Source organism: Lethenteron reissneri, chromosome 20 (assembly GCF_015708825.2).
Source record: "Lethenteron reissneri isolate LAM-NWPU_2019-01 chromosome 20, ASM1570882v1, whole genome shotgun sequence".
Lineage (NCBI taxonomy): Eukaryota > Metazoa > Chordata > Hyperoartia > Petromyzontiformes > Petromyzontidae > Lethenteron > Lethenteron reissneri.
The window spans coordinates 7,471,957-7,495,823 of NC_083798.1; the positions used below are offsets into that span (position 1 = coordinate 7,471,957).

General features: G+C 46.9%; 1 protein-coding gene across 2 annotated transcripts in view; it reads left to right on the plus strand.

The window, feature by feature from the left end:
- Positions 1-23,867, plus strand: part of LOC133344678 (potassium voltage-gated channel subfamily H member 8-like) — a 110,305-nt gene that overhangs the window by 22,905 nt on the left and 63,533 nt on the right. Inside the window, exon 2 of one of the 2 annotated variants that reach the window (XM_061554735.1) lies at positions 3,773-4,006. In XM_061554735.1, the coding sequence (XP_061410719.1) occupies positions 3,773-4,006 (234 nt within the window). The remainder of the gene's footprint in view (positions 1-3,772; positions 4,007-23,867) is intronic. The other variant, XM_061554736.1, reaches the window with a different exon arrangement.

The following is a 23,867-nucleotide window of genomic DNA, read 5'->3' on the forward strand; positions in this document are numbered from 1 at the left end:
GGAGAGAACATACAAACTCTGCAGAGAATCGAACCCAGACCCTTCTTGCCATGATGCACAAAAGCGTTACCACTGCACCACCCTTTGGATGGTGACATTGCCTAGCGGCAGTGCGCGTCTACCTCACGGTGGACTTTGAAGATTCCTTGCCATCGTGTGTAAGAGTAGGCCGTTGTGTGCCGGCATCAGGGTCCAAATTTGCCCATTTATAAAATTCCCACCAAACCACTCAATTGGGATTGTACACAGCAAACGTGCGCCCCCTACCGGCAGACCAAATGCCCCCGGGTGACTCTTGCAAATTAGACTGGTCATACAAAATAAATTTGAAACTTGAACCCGACTGTCCAAATACACACGCCGCACTGGGAACACGAGGAGCCCCTGTTTGTTTTCGGTGTCGTGGGTGTCCTCATGCAGAGTCGCGGCGAGCACCGCGCACCGTGAAATGCTGCGAAATGGTGTATTCTTTTAAATCATCTTGTAGACCAGTGTTTGTAGTAATTTTTTGCGTGATTATAAACCACGACAAAATATTCAAGTTGTTTATGTGTTCTTTAAATATTAGCCTACTTATTTTTTCTGGAATTCTACAATGGCAACAATTAATCAATAACCCCCCCACAAACACTTTAACCATTTTCCAATATAAAAACACGATCATATTACATACAGTATATCATAGCTTACAATTAAACGTATATTACTTCGCATTCATATAGATATATAATGATGTATGCTATGGATTGTGCACTATTTGAATAAATGTGCATTACACATCAAGCCTATGTGACCAAATCTCCCAGAAAACTTCCAATCTCATCACATCTCGGAAGCTCATTAGGCTTGAGTCTGGGTTGTGCTTGGATGGGTGACCACCAGGCTACGGGGCTATGTGATAGGCAGTACTGGGCAGTACATCAACATCTAATGTTGCACTGTACTTCTGTGCTTCCACATTTATGCTTCCGGCCTTTACCAAGCCTCACCGACTGGCACGGTGAAGTATAGTCCAATATCTCCCAGGATCCCGCAGGGCATGACATGCCCTCATTCAATAGTGGATTTACAAAGGGCTGTACATGTGCAGTACGCACCATATCACTATTATAGACAACTCTATGGCAGGTGAATGAGTCCGGCTCATAAACAAGATCCAGACAGCTCCAAGTATTCCGATTGATGGCTGTGGATGTCTGTGACAAGGTGTGTACGTGTGTATGCGTGTATGCATGTGTGCGCGCTTGTGTGTGCGTGCCTTTGCTGGGGGTTAAGGCTGCTGACGTGCAAGCAATTTGTAGGAACTGAGCTGGGTGACCCCCTCTTAACCTCTCCGAGCGTGGAGCACCACTTTTCTGGTCAAGCACGTGCATAGATTAGTTCATAATGCATTCATAGCAGGATATCAAAACCATTGCATAGCCTCGCTTGCGCTGCGCGAACTCGTATAATCGCCCATAAAACCCGACGATGCACGCATTCTATGACAGCGCCGCATAAGGCCGGTGTGTAAAGGAAGGGGCTTCGGCACATCTACCCCGGACATGCATGCGCAATGGTGTAACCATTTGTACCTACTACGTTCCGTGTTATAGATGAACATCGAGCATTGTCGGTGCACGTGTGTACATGCACAGCGCACATGTATTATACATAACACCACTGCTGAAGGCTGAGAACTGGAGTGACAGAATCGGGTTCATTATCACAAACAAACAAAACATGTCACGGGAAGGACTTTCCTCCCGGCGACTTTTCAATGGCTCGTACAATCATCAACCACTTCTCGTATGGCACAAGCGCCAGTTGACAGCTGCCTCTCGCTGCTCCTGTCCCCACCATTGCCATAGAGTACTTGCAATGGGCCCTCGTGCAAGGAATGAAATGGGACACCCTGTCCAATCCCCTCTTCACCCCTCCCACCAGCCCACAGTTTGTAACCCAGAACCTTGGCCGCTCCTGCCCATGGGCCCGAGGATAGTTCCGCAGCCTGCCAGGGTAGCAGCGACTGTGGGCATTGTGGGTGTCCAGACACCCCTAACGTGTTTAGATATGGCTCGGAGGTGTGCACACAATTTTGAATGCAATCATGTTATGGTAGTTTTAAGTCTGTGTTGTTCTCCCTTCAACAAGGTGACATTAATGCTGTCGATGCTGATGAAGGGACCTTTAAATGCACAGAAGAGCACAAACAGTAGGCTTGGTGGCGAGTGAGTAGCCAGCCGTTGCCGTGGATGTAGTAGTAGTTGCACGTTCATTTTGTACGAACTCGGGAGACGAGGGTAGTTTCATTTGCAAGGGCGGCCTGGGTCACCAAAGTGACGAAAGCTAAACAAATACAAACGAAGCAAATAGACAGAATAAAAACAAAACAACAACCATACGCATTACAAGAACAATGGAAAATATTGCAAACATAATTCAAAGTTAAACATTACATTGTCTACAGCGCGTATTGGCTCGATTGATCACATTACCTCTAGATTTGTCACGGCATTAATGAAAAAAACGAAGCTACAGAATCATTGAACATTACACAGGTTAACGTAGACCATATTACTGATATATAAACAAACGAGGATATGTACGCTATCCTTTGACAGATATGATTTTAATTATATATTTGAAGTTTTCGTGACTGCAAGGATTCATACTTAGTTTTTTCGGTAAAGTCACGTAGGTAAAAAATGAAATAAAAATTAATCAAATTAAATAATAATACAAATATTAATTTAAATTTCATTTTTTACCTACGTGACTTTACCGACAAAACTAAGAGGAAGATATGATTTTAGTGCAATACAGCTCCGCATATTTGTTGGGATTTTGTGGATCCAAGGCTCTGGGCCGCAGCTCCGGAACATCCGACATCAGGGGTCGGGCCACCTGCCGCTCCTCACCCGCGTGCGGTGGCTCCTGAAGGCACCGCTTCGAGACACTTCTTTATTAGAGGACCCACACCCGTCTCGTATTCACCACCGCAGTGCATTGCGGCTCTTGAAATATCGAGGGGTTGGCTTTTTTTGGTTTTGCCGAATTAGAACAAAAAAAATGCCTCTCCTTGTTATTTTTGGTTTGGCGACCCCTGCCCGATACGACATCAAATCCAGCTCTGGCCACTCCACTGGTTTTCCACCGTTGACCTCTCTCTTTCTCCCCTCCCGTCTGCCCGCGCACGGCCGCCCGTGTGCCCGCGTGCGTGTGACCGTGTGTCTGTGGGGAGCGGTGGTGTAGCGGTTAGCGCGTTGAGGTACGAACTTGGCGACCCGGGTTCGATTCCCGCTCACGGCCAACACCATTGACGATTATCTGAAGCGGTCAGGGACCTCTCCTAGGTCGACTCAGTCTCAAATGAGTATCTGTTGCGGTGTGTCAACATCGCCACTGGGGAGACAAAGGCGGCCGGGCGTGGTGCTGGCCACCCACCCCCTCGTGTGCCGTTCCACTCTTCATAGGTTGTTTGACTTGCATCTCACTGGGATTTTTGCACACAGCGTTGGTGTACGGTGTTTTTTTCTGAAATATTTTGCTGTCTTTTCTTGGATTTTCTGTTTGCACTCAGTTACATATTCACTTTAAGATGTTTTTTGTTCATGTTTTTTGTTTGTTTCGGTTGCACCCGATTCAAGAGCCGAATGGCTCACAGGGCTATACCTAATAAATGATCTTGAACCGACAGCACTTATCCCCAACAGTCTGTTAAGGCTACACACGGGGGATCTTTGTCTTTGTGCGCGCGCGTGTGTGTGTGTGTGCGTGTGTGCGGCTGCAGACAGTAACTTCGTGCTGGGCAACGCGCAGGTGCCGCAGGGGTTCCCCATCGTCTACTGCTCGGACGGCTTCTGCGAGCTCACGGGCTTCGGCCGCACGGAGGTGATGCAACGCAGCTGCTCGTGCTGCTTCCTGCACGGCGTCGAGACGGCGGCGCCGCTCGCGCGCCAGGTGGAGCGCGCCCTGGACGCGCAGCTCGAGTTCAAGACCGAGATCGTCTTCTACAAGAAGGACGGTGGGTGACGGCGCCGTGGGGACACTGGCTGGGTGGGGGGGCATTAGGATCAGTGCCGGATTAAGCTAGTGCGGGGCTTGTAGCATATCTTGTATAGGGGCCCCTGAATTTAAAAAAAAACGTTAATGTTAAAAGACATGTTTTACTTGCATTGTAAAGTGATTGTATTTTTTCATTTGCTATGCAGCAAGATAATACGAAAAATCGCTAACCTTAAACACCCAGTCGTTCATAAAAGTTGAAGGCAGTATAGGACTATAGTAATAGAGAAAGTGCAGAATCACTGAGCTGTAATTGATAGCTTGAAAGCATTGAACGTGGGGCCCGTAGCATATGCTACGCTTACTATTAGGATAATCCCGCACTGATGACGATTGAGTGTTGGCGGAAGTGATAACTGTGTTGCACTCCTACACTGTCAATGTTGCTGCGTACTGTGCAGGCGTGGTGGCCACTCGCTGGAGTCACACGGCTGAAGGGTTCACACAAACCCACTAACATATACTTAGTCATCATCAGCCATGATCTCTCCACTTTGCCATTTTCTTACGTTATTTTTATTCTTTCTCTTCTTGAAAAATTATTTCGATTTCTTAGGCACTGACAATGAGGCAGATTTGCCCGAATGGTATTAAACTGTTTCGTCAAGATGAAATTCGAGGCCCAAAAGTCACCAAAATGGGAAAACTTGCCAGGGTGACTCACCAGAAGTGCTGCTAAGGTTAGGGTAAGGGGTAGGTCATTCTTAGGGGCTCATTGGATAGCTTAAGGCGAGAGGCTATATTTAGGGGTTAAAGATAAAGAGCTATTGTGATGGGCTGATTAGCTACCCTATTAGGGCTATGGACAGGGAGAGTGTTCGGTTGGTTAGTGGTGTGTGTGTGTGTGTTCATCTCATATGCCGCCCCACTTACCCGATACATGTCCTTGTCACATTTCGTTCGCCCACGGCAACGGGAGGCCGTGCGCCATGTTGTGGTGTCGGACCTCGATCAGTTAGCGGAACCTCTCTGCATTCTCACTGCCGAGGGGGCAGCTGGCACGGGGGGCAGCAGTTCGAATCCTGCTCCCGGTGCCCACCGACTTCATGGGGTTCACTGCCACAGCTCCCCATCGGCTGTACAGTCGAAATTTAAAAAAAAAACACATCGTGGATGTAATTTGTAAGAGTAGGTCCCTGTGTCGCAGTGTCGCCGCCAAACACCGTAAATTCTCCCGTGCCTAAAATAAGAATTGAACTCGGCTTTGGTTCGTCGTGTTTGTGAGTCACTGCTGATGGATGCTCTATCGCATTGCCCCGGCTGGCTGGCTGGTGTGGGCGCAGCCACCTTGACACTTGTGAAAGGCGCATTAGGATTGAGTGTTGGTGGAAGTAATAACTACGTTGGAGCATACACTGGAAATATTGCAGTGTTCTGTGCAGGCATGGTCGCCACTCGCTGGAATCAACATGTTTGAAGGGCTAACACGAACCCACTGCATATATTTGTTATCATCAGCCATGATCTCCCCACTTTGGTATTAAATATAAAAAAATACGACACTTTTTGGACATTTTGCCAGGTAAGACATTCTGAGCTATGCATCTCTTTTTCAGAAGCGACCGGGTCAAAATGATATCTCAACGAAGCAGCTTTATCATTTGGAAATGTGTAGCAGCCCAATACTCTCAAAGCGTGTTTCTAAATGTGAAGGGAAAAACCGGAGGACCCGTAAAAAAATCCACGCGACCACGAGGAGAACGGGCAAACTCCAAATATGCAGCAGGCGTCAGGGTCGGGATCGAACCCACGACCTCCTGTATACCAGGCGAGGTTGTTAACATCCCGCCATCGTGGCACTCAGTATATGTGTAGTGAAGTAATGCGTGGGGGGGAGGGGGGTTGCAAACGGTGTGCACGCATGTGCGCGTTACGGACAGTGAGGTCGCATCAGGGCGAACAGTTGCTGCGAGAGAAAGCAACGGGAAGCAGACGGCCAATTAAGATGCAAGGCAGTGTTTGGCTGGCTGCAAATGCAGGCGCGGAACAGGCGCCGGGTTGACGGGAGATTGAGGCGATAGCGGCGGAAGCCACGGGGCGTGAGACGACAGGAGGTCGCCAGCTTCATTAGAGAGGAGTTAATGAGGAGGAGGATAAACACGGGAGCGTGTGAGGAGAGAGTTGAGTTGGTCGGAGTGAAGACAAGAGGAAAGACGAGAGAAGTCCAAGGCCCTGCTCGCCCTCTCCAGCGGCGATGGCTGAACCCCACAGGAGGCAAGGGCGAGGTTGGAGAGGCGAGGGTAGAAAGGCTAGCAGTAGAGAAACTAGCAGGAGAGAAGCTAGCGGTAGAGAAGCTAGCGGAATCCTAAGTGTGAGTGTGTGAAGACTAGCAGTAGAGAAGCTAGCGGAGTATATAGCGGAATGCTAGCAGTGGAGAAGCTAGCAGCGTGTATGGCGAGAGGCTAGCAGTGGAGAAGCTAGCAGCGTGTATGGCGAGAGGCTAGCAGTAGAGAAGCTAGCAGCGTATATGGCGAGAGGCTAGCAGTGGAGAAGCTAGCAGAGTATATAGCGGAATGCTAGCAGTAGAGAAGCTAGCAGCGTATATGGCGAGAGGCTAGCAGTAGAGAAGCTAGCAAGGGATATAGCGAGAGGTGGACATCCTCTGATCAATAGCCTCGACCACTGACCACCGTGCCTCCTGGGGACGTGTCGTGCTCCAAAGAAAGTTGACAAGTCTGTGAAGAACTAGGGGAGGTGCATGTTTACTTTGGGAAATAGAAATGAGAGACAAAAAGTGGAACATATGGATCAAAGAGCAAACGTGATATGGAAACATTGTAATAGCTGTGAAGAATACAACGTATATGTGTGGAAAGTAATAGCGATTAAAGCATACGGTTGACTTCAATGCATGCATCGGAACCTTAGAGAATTGATTTAAATCGATGATTTGAGTAAGTCATGTCTCATTTCTAATTCCAATCATTCCTTGGCATTTGAAAACAATATGGATTTTAAAGATTCTGTTGACCTCTATTTCCAATCGCCAGGTAGCTTATCTGTAAAACGAGTGTCTTGCAATCGGAAGGTGTGAGTTGACATTTTGGTTGGGGATTGACTCGACCCTATCACTCCTTGGGGGGTCAATACAATGAGTGCCACCTTTGTGGTGGTCCTATGGAGATAATCATCCCTGCCATAGGAACGCAGAATTTACACCACTAGGTGGGAGACGCCCATTGCCTCTGCTCATTTGTGCCGGAAATCACTTCGACGATTATATAAGGAAAGTCCGCAGTGTGTCATGGCACAGTGTTATTGTTCAAAGTTCTCGATGATTTACTGGGACATTAGCGTCGTAAAGATTCACCTTTTTTTCACTCAAACTCTCGTTAATCGCAATAGCTGCTGGAGTGAGTCATCTCCATCAATTGTAATTGATAATTATCTGAGCGTTTAAACAATAACCCAAGCACCCCAACAGCTGCTGAGTTAGAGCTGCTATAATGTGTCGAGGCCAAATTGAACAAAAAAACAAGTAGTTAAAGCTGTAAATTAACTATCAGCTTTTTTATGTTTTGAGTGTTCATTTGTCCTTCCCCAGAAAGTTAACTATTTGTGCACAGATACTGTAGTGCTGCAGTGATTGCATTGCTGTGAGGCCAAGCAACAAAAGTTATTCCCCACCGTCTGAATTATCATCATCATCGTCCGAAATTGTCTATCCACTGCTGGTTAAAGGCCATCGTCATTCCTCGTGATTCTGTGAAAGCACAATCCGTCTCATTGCTGGCCACGAGACGGACCCATCGCTCCGTCCCTCCGCCGGTCGCCCTGTTGTCGACATTCGCTCCATTGGCCGCGAATTCATGACCAGTCTCGGTCTTCAGCCATCATCCCAACCCAACGTATAAATAGTTGCATTTGTTCTCTTGAGTCACGCTCTTCTCTTTCTGTCTCTAAATTTAACTCCTTTGCAAACTCTTTGGCTTTTGCTCGCACTTTAAATCCGTGTTCGTGTTTGTGATTCATATTTCACGGTGGGTAATATGCACTCCATTGGTATTAGAAATAATAACAATTAAAACTTTCTTACAAATCTTCATGTGCATTCCGCCACGAACAGACTGTGCTTGCAACAATCTTTTGCTTGCTGTCGTGGGGAACGTGTAAAATCGTGACGCATATTTACATCGTGATAACAACTTTTAAACATATCATTATAAAACAAACATCGCAACGATTTGCAAGCTGCTGTGGTGGGAACGCTTCACAGTTTAAGAGTGTAAAGTGGTGCTCGCAAGCAGTGCCTCTCCGGATGGTGATATCTAATCCAAGGCAGAGGTCGCAAACGGGTTTTGATTCCTTACCCGTACCCGGCCACACCAGGGTCGCAATCGGGTACCCGTACCCAGCCGGGTAGGGTACGGGTATCGGGTACCTGATTGCGACCTCTGGGATGAAGCCATGTTGCAGGCGCTGGTGGGTTGATTCTAGGAACTTGAATTGTGAGAAGAGACAAGACGTTGGGAAATGAGTGACAAACAGTTACTCACCAGTGACTCACGGCCTACCCGTACCCGTACCCGGCCGCACCAGGGTCGCAAACGGGTACCCGTACCCGGCTGGGTACGGGTAGCCGGGTATCGGTTAGGGTACGGGTATCGGGTACCCGGTTGCGACCTCTGATCCAAGGGGTTCAGCCAGTGGCGTTGCTCTCGAGGGTGCAGGTGGCGTAATGGCACAGGGACACACACGGGCCACGAAGAGAAGGGGGGGGGGGAGGTGGACCGCAGAAGACCCCCATTTATTTTCTTGCACCAGGGCCCATGCCGCGAACCGACGCCCACATCCAAACTATGCCTCCGGCTATGGCCGCTCCATGCCCGGGCAGCGATGAAATAACATTAAGTTTCGCTGTAATTCCCATTAACCAGAAACCACCCCGCCCCTTCCCCGATATATTGAGGCGATTTATTCATTTCCTTAGCTCTGGCGTGGCCTGGAGATAATGAGGTCAGGGAACAAACCAATCGTGCGAACGAGTCTCCGAGGCTTGCGGGCCGGAGCGCCCCGCGAACAGGAAACTAAAAATAAGCCTCGTTGCTTATTTTCACATCCCGTCACGCAACATTACCGGCACACAATCACGCCGGCGGGGGCCGACAGCCTCGCCGCCGCCTCACCGGACCCTGCACGCGCCATCTGCTGAGGGCTAATCTGCTGCTATTTTCTGCTGTCTGGGAAGTTTAGCAATTGGAAAAACAAATATGTGCGCGCCCCCCCACCACCCCATCTGTGTAATTCGCCTGCTCCTCCTGCTCCTCCTTCTCCTGTAAATTGTCGTGGGTGCAGAGAAGAACACTGGATCAGCGAGAATGCTCCGCCGGTCTGTTAGGTGTGAGTGATTTGCGCCGTGCTGGTAGCATGAACCCGAGGCGGGCAGACTCCTTGTGAATCATGTAACACGTGACGCATTTTCAACGAGATAAATAAAATGCCAATCTCAATTTTGGAGCTTTCGTGACTGCAGGAATTATTGTTTGGTTCTTTCGGTTAAGTCACGTATAAAGATAAAATAATAAATTAAATAATAGCATACTACGACGTTTCGACTGCAACACAAGCAATCATCATCAGGCATAAAAGAAAGAAATATCAACAAAAAACTAACCAGAAAACTATAGACAGACACACAAGCAGACAGACATCACAAGGACACACAGAGGGAGAACACGTATCGGCAGAAAGAGAGACGTCGTTTCTGTGACGAGGCCTTAAATATAGAGAGGGGGCGGGGGCGGAGAGAGGGAGGGGGCAGAGAAAAAATTAGCATGTCAATGATGACATGCAGTCGAAACGTCGTAGTATGCTATTATTTAATTTATTATTTTATCTTTATACGTGACTTAGCCGAAAGAACCAAAGAATAAAATGCCATTTGTTCATTCGGATATAGTCGGTGCGATGAAAACTCACCGAGGCATAAAAGAGGAGACGATTCGTAATTAAGGGGCACGAGTTTGTTCTCTCGAGCACTTGGCAACTGGCCGCATGCGGGATCACATAGCTCGACGAGCTCATAACTCCATGCCCCGGAGCACCATTAACATATGAGACAATTGTATGGGCCCTGTAGCGGTGGTGGTGGGATCTGCCAACCGTGGGCTGAGAAAGCCGCAATGATACCAATCGCACTGCACATGCACCGCAGGCCTCGTGGATCGGCACGCTTGTGGGTTTCCGCGCTCACCCTTCGGCGGGGGCGAGCGATGCAGCTGTGAAACACGTGGCCAATTGTACGACTTACCACCCAATGCGTAAAAGGCGAATAAATGCGAAGCTCCGTCCAACCAGTACATTAATGGTTACTTATTTAGACGTTTGGATAACTAGTGCAACTTACACGGCCGTAAGTGAGGGTGTGGTAGTCGCTAACAGTCTGCGAGAGGCTATACAGTACGTGGGATCTTCGTCTTTGTGGGTGTGTTAATGAAAGGCAACCTCTTAGAGGTGACAGTGATTCGTGTCGTGCGCTATGAATCTGGCCTCCTGACTTTCATTTCTGGCCATGGACCGCATCGGTGGCAAATATCCAAACTGGTGATCGGCTTCCCCCGTAGGTCGACGTGTTGAAGCATCAGCATACGAGACACAAAGGTGCTTCTGGCAACACCGCCACCACCTCAAGTGACACGCTGGCCTTCGTTGATGCTCACCAACAGCACTTGGACCACCAGTCTGTTACAGACTCGAGAGCAGCGGTTGGCAACCAAAATCACCAGCAAAGCACTTTTTTGTGTTCCGAGTTCGGTAAAAACACCACACTCGATAGTTTCAAGAGCCGCAATGCACTGCGCTTACAAGACGATGGTCCTCCCTAATAAACCACGTGACGAAGCAGTCCTTAAAGAGCCGCGTGCACCGGCGAAGTCGCAGGTCGCTGACCCCTGCACGAGACATCTTTGTATATTTGTAATGCGGAGTAGCGGTTCAATGGCTCGTGCACAATGCTACATATCACGTTGACCGGGATTTGATTCCTGCCCATGGATAACATAAATGGGCAGTGGTATGCGAACCCTGAGTCTGTACTGACCTTTCCTTAGGTCATTTCAGCCTTAAATTAGTATCCGGTGCAGTGTAAACGTGAACAGATAATTGTGGCTATGTTTTGTGTTGGTCACTCAGTTCCCTCGTGTGCAGAATCAGTCTTTGTGGGTGCTCACTATCAGCCCTGTCCCAGTCCGTCTAAATGGGGATCTATTCGCTCTTATGCGTGGGTGTGTGTTTTGAGAAGATCACAGCAGTTTGTAATGTCCCCTCTCGAGGATTATCTCTGTGGGACATCACTGCATGCTCTTCTTTATGGCAGCGTTACTGGCTGTCAACATGATGTATTTATTTCAATCTATTGGGGACCGCATATTGACCTGGGCGGGAAAGAGTATTGGTTTCTCTTATTATTTACCTAACAATTTGAATGTGTAAGTGATCCTACATGCAGTGTGTAGAGTCTTGGCTTGGTCACAGCCAATGAATCTGAGAACTCTCAGTAAAATGCCAGGACAATTTGGATTTAATGGGCATATAAATGCGAGTGTATTTGAAGATACAAACTATAAAAAAAACTATTTTCTTTTTTTACCACGTAAGGCCCCACTGAGCTATTCAGCTCTTTTTCAGAAGCGACCTGGCCCCAAATGATAGCACTGGTCAACAAAAAAAAAAAAATTCTGGCCTGGACTTTTGCAGCTGTTTTAGACTAATTTCAGGGTGCTGATTCCAAATCTGATCTCAGATTTGCTCTATCATACCCCATTTTCATTGATTTTTACCCGAAATTAACTCTGTCACTTATGATTGCAAGTTGTTGCGAGTCAGTGACTGCTTTAGTGTTAAAATATGGTGCTGTATTTTTAGGATAGTGTGTTTATAATATCATTTTATGTAGATATCCACATTTATTTAATATTTTTCTTCTGCAGTTTTTATTGAAAATGCAATATTTGATATCTCAAAAACCTGATGTGATAGACAAAAACTGATGCCAGATTTGGAATCAGCACCCCAAAATTACCTTAAAACTGTTGGAATACCTTATGTCAGAAAAAGTGTGTTGACCAGTGTAGCCCAACGAAGTGGCTCATTAATGTGGAAATGTAGAGCAGCCAAATTCTCGAAACACATGCTTCTAAATGTGGGGGGAGAGATCGAAGGACCCGGAGAAAAAATCCACACGAGGAGAACGTACGAACTCCAAATATACAACTGACATCAGGGTCGGGATCGAACCCACAACCTCCTGAATACCAGGTGAGGTAGTTAGCAGCTCATCACCATGGCGCCCTGTACAATAAGATGCTGTACAACGCAGTGGACCACGGTTGTCCTGAGAAAAGGGCGCTCATGTGTTCATTTTATGCGTAGAAAGGATCGCTTTCGTCTTGGCACAGTTTATCCAGAGGGAGTTAGAAAACCAATCTAATATAAGGCTGTGTCAGGGATAGACGTGAGAGTGCACAGTGAGGCGGGGTTGAATGACGATACGCAACTGTGTGGCATCAGCATAAAAGTGATCGTTAACGTTACAACTCCGGGTAATTCTGCCAAGGAGGAGGACATATATTGAGGAGAGTGGCAGGCAGAGCGTGGGTGAGCCTTGCGGGATGTCATCGCACAGAGGTTTATTAGAGGAGGAAAGTGCTTGTATGGAAATGTAGAATGAGCAGTTTGAGAGGTCAGAGTGGAAATCAGAAGAGATGTCTACATAGTTAGATGCTCAAGGAGGAGATCTGCATCGAAAGTAGGGAAAGGTCTCGGATAACTAAAGTAAGAGAGATCCATGGTCTGAAGGGATAATTAGCAAAAACTCAACATTTGGGACAATAACACTAGCCTTATAAGGAAAAACAATCTACTGTATATCATAAGTAACGTTTCTAGCAATAGCCCTGTTCATAGCAAATATATCAATATATATTTTCTCTATTTGCTATAAAGAAGGACCATTGCCCAAAACGTCACCTATTATATATTTAAGGCAGCGGTATTGTAAAATGTGTTGATATTGTGTGATGTGAACTTATTCACCGCTGCAAATACAGCATCACCAAAAATAATATTACATGTTTAAGCGAAAATAAGGTCGTTTACCAAAATGTAGCAGAGTGGTGTCTGTAGAAAGTCCTTGGTATAAACCAGATTGCAACAGGTCACGGAGACCATGGAGAGAGAGAGCGACGAGTTTGGAGAGGTGGCAGAAGATGACCACTTTGAGGACTTTTACAAAGAAAAGGAGGTTTGAGATAGGACAGTGATTTGCGGTGACGTTAGGGTCCAGTGTGGCATTTTTCAGGACGAGAGTGACAGCGGCAGAAGTCTCGAGGGCCAAGGGGACATGGCACCGGACGAGGTGGAGGCATTGACGAAGCTCCTCGTGGAGAAGGCCAGGGCGGGTGGGCAGCGAGGAGCGACTTTTGTGGGATTTAAGTGGGATTTTAGTGGACTTTTAGTGGGATTTTAGTGTACTTGTAGTGGGATTTTTGTGGACTTTAAGTGGGATTTTAGTGGACTTCCACAAGCTGATGACGGGGTGGGGTTGGGGAGATGGCGGAAGGTTAATTGTCCCGAGGTGAAATTATTTGCGGCCAGTAAAACACTCGCCCGCCGTGCTCGGGCACCTACCCTCCTCAACGATCGACTTGGCAGTTAAAGCCAAGCAGTGTCAATTGGGAGAGGCGGTGGGGGGGGGGGAGCAAGTCCCAGCGGTGTTTGGGGTGCAGCCGAGGCGTGCGGTGATGTATCGCTCCGCCGGCTCGTCCGCCGCCGGCTCTGATGGGAGCTAATGGCGCAGCATCGGCAGCCCTCGAGGACTCAATCAGGACGCGTCCGATGGGGGGTAACGGCGAGCAGGGGCGCCTCTCTATTTGACTCGGAGGAGAATTTGTGGCGGCGCTGAGGTGGTGGGGGTTGGCTTGCGCTGTAACTTGGCATCGGCAGGTTAGCCTGGTTACGTGTAGCGGTCGACACATTGGACTTGCCGGCCTGTTTTGATCTCCTGGGGCAGCAGTTGAACCACTGGTATGAGTTTCTTAAACCCCCGCCCCTCCTCTCCCTCCACTGCTTCTGTCTACCAAGCAGTATAAATGGGTACGCTACGATTCGTTGATTGGCAGGTCGTGTATGTATAGCCAGTGCGGAAGAGTAGGCCAAATATCCTCTCAAGCGGTTCTATAGAGCTCCTTCGAGTGGCAACGCTTCCGCCAGTTGTGGCGATCAGGCAATTGCAGGGCTGCACCTTTACCTTGTAGTGTCATGCGCCCGGTTGTTTTCCCCGGGTGGAGTGTCACCGGCCTTGGAGCCGATTTGTCGTTCGAAACAGCGCTCCTGGCTATGGAGCAGTTTTTATTTTTGTTTGTAACCACCGTGAAATAGGATTCACATACCCCAGGGGAGGGATGGTATTGGAGCCAGGATCATTTGACCTTCTTGTGATTGCTCACAGAGAAAGACAAAACAAATGATTACTCTTCAATGCGTGTTAATTTTACTAGAGAATGTATCTGCCACACACACACACACGGTTGCAACACACCGCGAAGAAACCACGACATTTTATCTGCTAAAGAAGGGCGTTCGTAAAGAAGGGGCCGACACATTTACGAAGTTGCGCGTGGTTTATGAGTGCTACATTGCTATCACATGCCCACGAGTATTGGGTGTCTGTTATGTTGACAGCTGGCTTTCTTGACAGGGCAGTAATTGAGATCCATTATTTTATCTTGCAAAGCTGCCAACGCTGCTTTTTGTATGGTGAAACTCTGCAAGAAGCTCTGACAATTGATAAAAGCCTGGGTTTGGGGCCTCACTCCGACTGCAACCAGAAGGTTGACATTTCTGAACCTGGTTCGAGGATTGACACAGCCCTTCCTCACTCTGGCGTGCACACAATGAGCATCAAGGGACGAGGAAGGCAGGTCGACCAAGGTTGTGCTGGATGAAGAACAAAGCGTTCTCGATAGGGGGATCGGAGGTAGACTTTGCACAGATCGAAAAAGACCGCGGGAGGTGGAGAGATTTTCTGGTGGCCCCATAACCCCACGGTTCAAGGACTAATGATGATTATTTATTTAGAAGTCAACCATTGTTGCTGTTCCGAGTAGCCAGCGCATCGAATGCTATTGTCATTGCTGCATGCCGCTCTACGGTGGTGACCTTGTTTAAAGGAGGGAATACCAACACAAAAACAAGGGAACGCGACAACAAATATTCAATAAACTTTAGATGAGTACTCGTTAAACGCTCAACATTTTTGTCACGGTTTATGGGTGTTTGCCAAACTCGTGAAAGCGTTTGACTCGACGATAATAATTAAGAAGGGGTGGCCTGAGCCTCTAGCTATGGGGGGGTTCAGCCCCCTACAGTGCCCCCACCCCCTTCCCCCGACGATACGGAGCGGTGGCCACACTGCTCCTGCACGACACCGCGCGCGTGGCGACAGCGGCCGCACGTCCTGTGCACTACGGACCGCTGTCTCCCACGAGCGTCCTCTGGGATCAAAGAGACGCCTCCGTACCGACGGGCGGGGGGGCAGCATATGCCTCCCCGCGTGTCAGCCACCTCGCATTCTAATCGTCCTGATGCGTTTGCCGCTCCGGTTGAAAGGCGCGCACCGAATTACCGTGGCGATTGTGGGTGCTTTTTTTCGTGTGCGTCAAAAGCTATGGGAACAAAAAAAATTATGATACTAATAATGATGATTCGTGTTTGACATTTACATTGTAGCAAGCTGTAAGTCTCGAGGGATCGCTGAAGTGGTTTGTGCTGTCACTGTCGCAGCTTTGGGACAAATGGCAATTTTCTGCAGGTGTTTTGATGGGAGCGCGCGCGCGCGTGTGTGTGTGTCTGTTTATGATCAGATTACTTTTTAAATAGTTGGAAACCCTATCCTGAGGTGGCAGCTCTGTTTGGAGAGAAGGTTACACACACAAACACATGGTCAGTTTGTGTCAGGGCTGGTAAGAGTTTTGAGAATAATCCGATTGAAAAAAACAAACAAGCATTGATCTTGCTAGACTTTTTTTTTGCTACTACCGTAATGAAGGCCTCTCGATGATGACAGTCATGGGGGTTGTTTGCCAATACTTCACCACGATAGTCAGTGTTGAAGGAGACAACCAGATCCCCCTTGATATCCGTGGAATTGGCATCACAAGCCACTGGGTTCTTTGCACGCATGTCGCTACAGCCCACTGCGTCAGCCCTCCAACAATTTTTTTTGGTGAATTTCGATTTTATGGTGTTTATCAAATTGTCACGCAAAACGAGGCTTTTGAAACATGCACACGGCGCGAAGCACCCTCGGATAGCCACACGGGGTACCGTGCGCTTGTTTAAGCTGCCACGTCATACAGTCCCCACGTAGCAGAATGAGTAACGTCTAAATTGTACGTTGCGTATGCGCGAGTGAAATGCGGCGTCGTCGACAGCTACTGGAATAAAGCCTCCGACAAGATCGCTTAGCCTACTTGCCCTCTTCCCCTCTTATTGCCGTGTAATATATCAGTCGTCAGATTGCCGGGCGTGGAGATTGAGTGGCCTGTTGAGGAGAAGAATAACTAAATGCGTTGTCGGGGGTGGGGGGGGCGGGCGGTTGCTGCCGCGTGGTTGTTCGGCATCCTGCGTGACGCTTGACTCCCACGAGCTGCGAGCTTCTTCAGCTAAAGGAATCGGTTCCTGATTTTGGAAGTGAAACGTCACGCCGAACAACAACGCGCTGGATCGTGCAGAAACACATCATAGAGCCGTAGCAGCGCAACCGCCGCTCCTGTATAACCACTCCGATGATGTACAGCACGACCGCGAAAACAAATCTTAAACGTGTTTTTTCTTGATAATTGGTTTACCCTTTTTTCTGGTAACAAAACTGACACCTTTTTTACAAGGAGTCATGTTTGCATTGACCACAATACCTGCAGTCATAATGCAAACAAAAAACACAACTCTGATAATGTATGCACTGTCCTTGAAGTTGATTGGTCCACACCCGAGACAGCTTTCCTTAGAGCCTAGTCTCACAAGGTGTTGGACCAGATTACGCCAAAAGGCGCCCAACTCAAAGACAATGCTCCATCAGAGTATGAGAGCTCGGGGTAAACATTTACACCATTGGAACCAGGGTTGCGATTTCCGCATGGAAAATGCGGAAGGAGGGTTCAAATTTTCCCGCATTTTTGTAAAAGTCAACCGCAAACGGTGGAAAGACTACTCCTATGACCGCGCGCTTTTAACAACACGTTAATGCGTTCTATTGGAAAGGATACATGCAAGGCCTAGCATCACGTAGGGCTTTGAGTTACTGATTGGAATGAATATATGATTTCCGCATTTCCGCACAAGAACCACATACTTTATTCAAATGCGGAGCCGTGATTACGAGCACATGTACATGATGTATCCTTTCCAATAGAACGCATTAACGTGTTGTTAAAAGCGCGCGGTCATAGGAGTAGTCTTTCCACCGTTTGCGGTTGACTTTAGCAAAAATGCGGGAAAATTTGAACTCTCCTTCCGCATTTTCCATGCGGAAATCGCAACCCTGATTGGAACCTCATTTGCCAGAAGAAAAAAAATGGGGTTCCAATGGCGTGTTTTTTCTTCTTCAGGTTTCCGTGTGCTTCGCTCTCTCGCTCTCTCTCTCCACAGTCAAGGTGCAGGACCGTGTGTCCATTGCAATAAGTGGAAACGTGCACCACTTAGGGAAATGACTTCAAGAGAGCGACTCGGCTGGGTTGGTCATTTCTCCGGAGCAGCAGACGGAGAGAAGCCCTGATGTCAAATTAGCGCGCAGCGGCGTATACAATGAGTAAAAAAACCCCACTCGAACAGGGCTAGGCGCTGATGGGAAGATCTCATTAGATTACAGTTCATAAAAAATTGCGCTTGTCTTATACTGACCTTGAGAACGAATCTGAAAGTTGGGTGAATTACACGTTGATGAATGCGATTCTGTAAGGATGAAAACGATGCCTCCCGCACCCACCTCGCTTAAGCAGTTTGATGGACTGTCACAATCCAGGGCTTGATCAAATTCAAGAATGGACCTTTCTTGTCTCGTTTTCACCTTCTCGTTTGCTTTGTTTCTTGCTCTCTCTGTCTCGCTTGTATAGCTTTGTTCACTCCGTTAGCTTAAATGCAGCGCTATTAACTCGTCATTCGCACGTGATTTGCAAAGCATGTGGTGAATAAGCGGCCCTCACATACAATGCCGATTACTCGGTGCGTGCACCGGGAGCGTAGAGATCGATATTTCGTCGATGCATCGTTTGCAATCTAGCACTCAGAATCAGAATATTTATACTGGAGGAGGAATCCGATGAGCTATAAAGCTCTTTTTCGCAGATGTGCAGTGCACAGGTCAAAACGTTACAGCGACAAACAGTACAGACACACGATAGGAGTGCAGAGCATAGGACAGGTCAACAAATCAGTGAAATAGCACAACAAGCGTACGCCTTGTCACATTGTGGAGAGGCCGTAGATAGAGATTGTCTGATGATCACGAAGAAGCTGACACTGGCCTCGGTTCCATCTGCACGGTGGGATGAGAGAGGTGGTGACGTAGAAGGGAAGTAATAAAATAATAAAAATAAAACATAATAAAATAATTCTCACGACGTTTCGGCCACAACGCAAGCATTTCCCATAAATATGCTAAATTTCTCTTGATATCCAAATTCCTTTGTCAAGGCACCCCTTCCACCCTCCAACCCAGCTTAAATATATGCTGCCAAGCCTGGTGGTGCCCATTCAGACGCTGTCTTTCCAACAGACCTGTTCTTCACCTTAATTTTGGAGCTTTCGTGACTGCAGGACTTATTCTTTGGTTCTTTCGGTTATTATTTTATCTTTAGACGTGTTCTTCACCTGAGGACGGCTGCTTGCGTTGTGGCCGAAACGTCGTGAGAATTATTTTATAATGTTTTATTTTTTATTATTTTATTATTTCCCTTCTACGTGACTTTACCGAAAGAACCAAGCAGATGTTTTTATTGCTTACCTAACGTCGAGTGGCAGTGGAAGACTTAGAACGTGTCGACTTGTTTGTATTTGCTTCTTAAAACATCAATTCTAGATTTGAAGCTTTCGTGACTGCAATGATTCATATTCTCAGGTTTTTTCGGTAAAGTCACGTAGGTAAAAAAACATGAAAAAGTAAAATAAAATAAAAATCACGACGTTTCGGAGGCAACACAAGCTTCCGGTTCCACCTGAAGACGGAAGCTTGTGTTGCCTCCGAAACGTCGAGATTTTTTATTTTATTTTACTTTTTAATGTTTTTTTACCTACGTGACTTTACCGAAAAAACCTAAGAATATCTTAGAACATCCTTCAGTGTCCTTCGATCTTCTTGTAGAGACGACCGGGGCTGAACGAGAGAGACCTCGTCACCTCGCAGCAGTTACCACGGCGTCCTTGACTAGTTGCCCGTTTTGTTCGCGATCGGTTCTTCACCGAGCCAATACGGTTCTTCACCGAGCCAATACGGTTCTTCACCAAGCCAATACGGTTCTTCACCGAGCCAATACGGTTCTTCACCGAGCCAATACGGTTCTTCACCAAGCCAATACGGTTCTTCACCGAGCCAATACGGTTCTTCTTTGCGCATCCTCGACTTGTTTTTTACTTACTTGTGCACGTACAACGTCGCGTTTGGTATTCTCTCCCGATCCATTCTAGAACCACGTGTCCCAAACCACCGGCGTCATCATGCCTCTTGGAACTATCAAGGTGTCCCCCATTGTAGCGGGCATTTGCTTATTGCTGCAGTTATTGCTCTCTGTAGTCGAAGCACTTTTGGAATTCTTCCTCGCCTGCTCGTGTGCTGACATTCCAATTTTTTTTTATTCGTCAGATTTTCTCATACTCTAGCACTCAGAGCCAAACGTCAGTATCAGCACAATCCGTTGTTTCACACACCTTGACTTTTATTTTGATATATAGTACATATATATTGCTGAGCTCTGCCAAAATGACTGTGCTTATGTTATTAAAAAAACATCATGTGGATGACCACAATTGTTCACGCAGTTGGAAATTATCTCTCCCACTTCAGCAAAAAAAAATTATTGCTCTGGTTTCCCACCTGATGATGATTGCTTGTGTTGCGATCGAAACGTCGTGATTTATTGTATTTTATACCTACGTGACTTTACCGAAAGAACCAAGAGTATAATTTTTATATTGTTTTATAAACCGATGTGGATACCTCCTTGGCCACTCCGTAACGTGCCAGGTGTTGTATCTGTTTGTTTTAGTAGTCACGTGTGTCGGATCGCAAGTGATGCAACGACAATTGGTGAGAATGCGCATTCTTCCATCAAATCGACATCTGCGCAAAAGATGTCAGTTGTGAGTTTGGAATAGTTGCGTAAACAGTGTAAGCAATATACAAGTGAGGGGGGAAAGTATGAGATTTGCCCACCTCTTCAAAGACATCTGTCCAGTGTGGAAGAGCAGACGAAAATACATTATAGAGGAGGGGGGGGGCTCTCTAGAGCCCCCCCCCCCCCTCTAGAGCCCCCCCCCTAGTGGAGGGTCTTCTGCCAGGGGTGACGTGAGAGACGTCGCAGGGCTGCGCATTGACTCTTCAACACACACTTGGCACAAACGTGAAAAGAGGGCACACACACAAAGACAAAGATTCCCCGCATAGCCTTAACGGTGCTGTCAGCGAGCACCTATGAAGGCCGGAACGGTACACGAGGGGGTGGGTGGCCAGCACCACGCCCGACCGCCTTTGTCTCCCCAGTGGCGATGTTTACACACCGCACCAGGTACTTATTTGAGGCTGATTCGACCTAGGGGAGGCTCATGACCGGTTCAGATAATCGTCACTGGTGTTGGCCGTGAGCGGGAATCGAACCCGGGTCGCCAAGTTTGTACCGCAACGTAGCGCTAACCGCTACACTACCGCTCCCCACCCACACACACACACGCGCGCGCACACGCGCCTGTCTGTGTGAGAGCATTAAACAAAAAGTAATTGCATCCAATTAGCCCTGCGTAGCAAATGAAAATTACGTGATTAATTTGAGAGTGGTGCCCATTATTCCGTTGTGGGAGCCTTGTCACATTTGAATGGGGAGGGGGCGGAGGTGGGTGGGAGGGAGTGGTTTCCAGGCTCGGTAGGGAAATTAGGCTAAAATGTATTTAAATGACAACTATACCGTAATTGGCAATTTCCGCTTGTAAATAAAATAGCTGTAGTTCTGAATCTTTAGTTTTCATGGCATCTCTACGTAAAGCAGTCAATTATAATGCCTACTCAGATGATATGAAATCCACTTTTGACATGTTCTCAAAGTAACAGAGACAATCACTGCTTGAGCCTTTTAACAGAGAGACAAGAGCCAAACTTTGAGTGCACACGTGGCTGGATTTCCACTCAAAATCAAACCATCAATCAATTTCATCTTCTTGGTTCTTTCAGTAAAGTCACGTAGAAGGGAAGTAATAAAATAATAAAAATAAAACATAATAAAATAATTCTCACGACGTTTCGGCCACAACGCAAGCAGCCGTCCTCAGGTGGAACCAGGTCTGTCGAGGCGACAGCGTCTGAAGGATTATTTTTTATTACTTTATTACTTCCCTTCTACGTGACTTTACCGAAAGAACCAAGAAGATGAATCCCTGCAGTCACGAAAGCTTTAAATCGAACATTAATCAATTTCTCGATAAAAAAACAAATATACAGAAAATTCGTCCTAAATTCACCCCGATTTTTCTATCAACGTCTTACCGTGAGAAAAAACAAATCCACTCGGATCTCTGTGCTGACTAACATATCGAGGCCTCGGTAGTGCACAAGGGGGTGATGTGGTCAGCACCAAGGCCAGCTGCCGCTGTCTCCTCAGGTGCTGGTGTCTACACGTCACTCCGAATACGTACTTGTTTGAGGTCGAGTTAACTTAGAGGAGTTCCGAGACTGGTTCCAATATCGCTTCGCCACCCCTGTTTGCCCTTGCTGCGAATTTGAACTCAGGTCGCCGGGTTTACAGAACAGTTTGATATCGACTGTGCCACCACTCCATGCCTACAAAGACAAAACCCCCCGTAAACATTAACATACTTTTGAGGCAAGTGCTGTTTGCGAGCACCTATGAAGGCCAGCACGGCACACGAGGGGGTGAGTGGCTAGCACCACGCCCGGCTATTGTTGTCTCCCCAGTGGTGATTATCTACACATTGTGCCTGGGTTCGTAGCACAGCACGCTAACGAACACACACCACGCGCACCACGTATTCTCGGGATACAACGACATGCACAGCTTCTTGGTTCTTTCGTTAAAGTCACGTAGAATGGAAATAATAAAATAATAAAAATAAAACATAATGAAATAATTCTCACGACGTTTCGGCCACAACACAAGCAGCCGTCCTCAGGTGGAGAGCAGGTCTGTCGAGAAGACAGAGTCTGAATGACAGACCTGTTCTCCACCTGAGGACGGCTGCTTGCGTTGTGGCCGAAACGTCGTGATAATTATTTCATTATGTTTTATTTTTATTATTTTATTATTTCCATTCTACGTGACTTTACTTTATTATTTTATTTTTCCCTTCTACGTGACTTTACCGAAAGAACCAAGAAGATGAATCCCTGCAGTCACGAAAGCTTTAAATCGAGACATGCACAGCCTCCACGTGGCGTGTGCTGCAATCTTCGAGTGGGTTTTTTTGAGCCATTGATACAATTTATATGCAAATGTACAGGTTTGGAAAAAACATATTTGCAAGATGTGGCGAATGGAGTGAAAAATATCATCAAAGACTAAAAACAAGGTTGTGTTGAGCTGACCGTTATCAACCTCACTGGGTACAATGATTGTGGATTCTCGACACCGGAGACCGAGCAATGGCTTGGGAATTTACCGGACAGAAGCGCAGGAACATTTAGCCTGCATCAATTGCATTTTGTTTTTTTCAGAACAATTTCAACGTGGGCTAAAAAGCGGAATATAAAATGTAACAACTGGTTTTCCGCATATCTGTTCACGCTACATTCCATCAATTCACCCCGCTGTGATGAGATACATTGCCACGATTCAGTATTACGAATCGACTTATGAATAGATTATTTATTCTATGAGACATCTCCTTGGCCAGTGGCAAAATATAGTAATAGGTTTTTACCCTTTCAACTGGTACAAAAACTGACACCTTTATACAAGGCATCATGTTTGCAATAACGCCTTTTGGCGTCATCTGGTCCAACACCAATGGAGACTAGGCTCTAAGAAAAGCTGTCTCGGGTGTGGACCAATCAACTTCAAGGACAGTGCATATCATTATCAGAGTTGTTTCTTTTTGTTTGCATTATGACTGCTTGTGTTGTGGTTATTGCAAACATGATGCCTTGTATAAAGGTGTCAGTTTTTGTACCAGTTGAAAGGGTTAAACCCTATTACTAGATTATTTATTGTCTCGGTTTTCCCATCTTGTTTGTGTTGTCTATTGCGTTTCTTCTTTCTCACATTCCTATTTTAAAATCTTGACATTTCAGGGTCTGCCCCCCTCCACCTCTCTCCCCTGGGAAATTTCTAGATCCGCCTCTTCCTGAAGGTGACATTAGTGTATAATTAAAATAAATAGTAAAAAAAACCCAATATATTTGCATTTTCAAAATTAAATTATCAAGAAATGCAAAATTTGATTTGGTGATATGGCCCGAGTGAAAGTGGTTTTGCCGAATCTAGCCGAGGTTCACTGTTCGAATACGGCGGATGTCATTGTTATTTACTGCGGGTGTAGTGACCAAGCATTCTGCTGTAGAGTCGACGCTAAAGATTTGCAAGAGAATAGGCGTTTGTGTGACG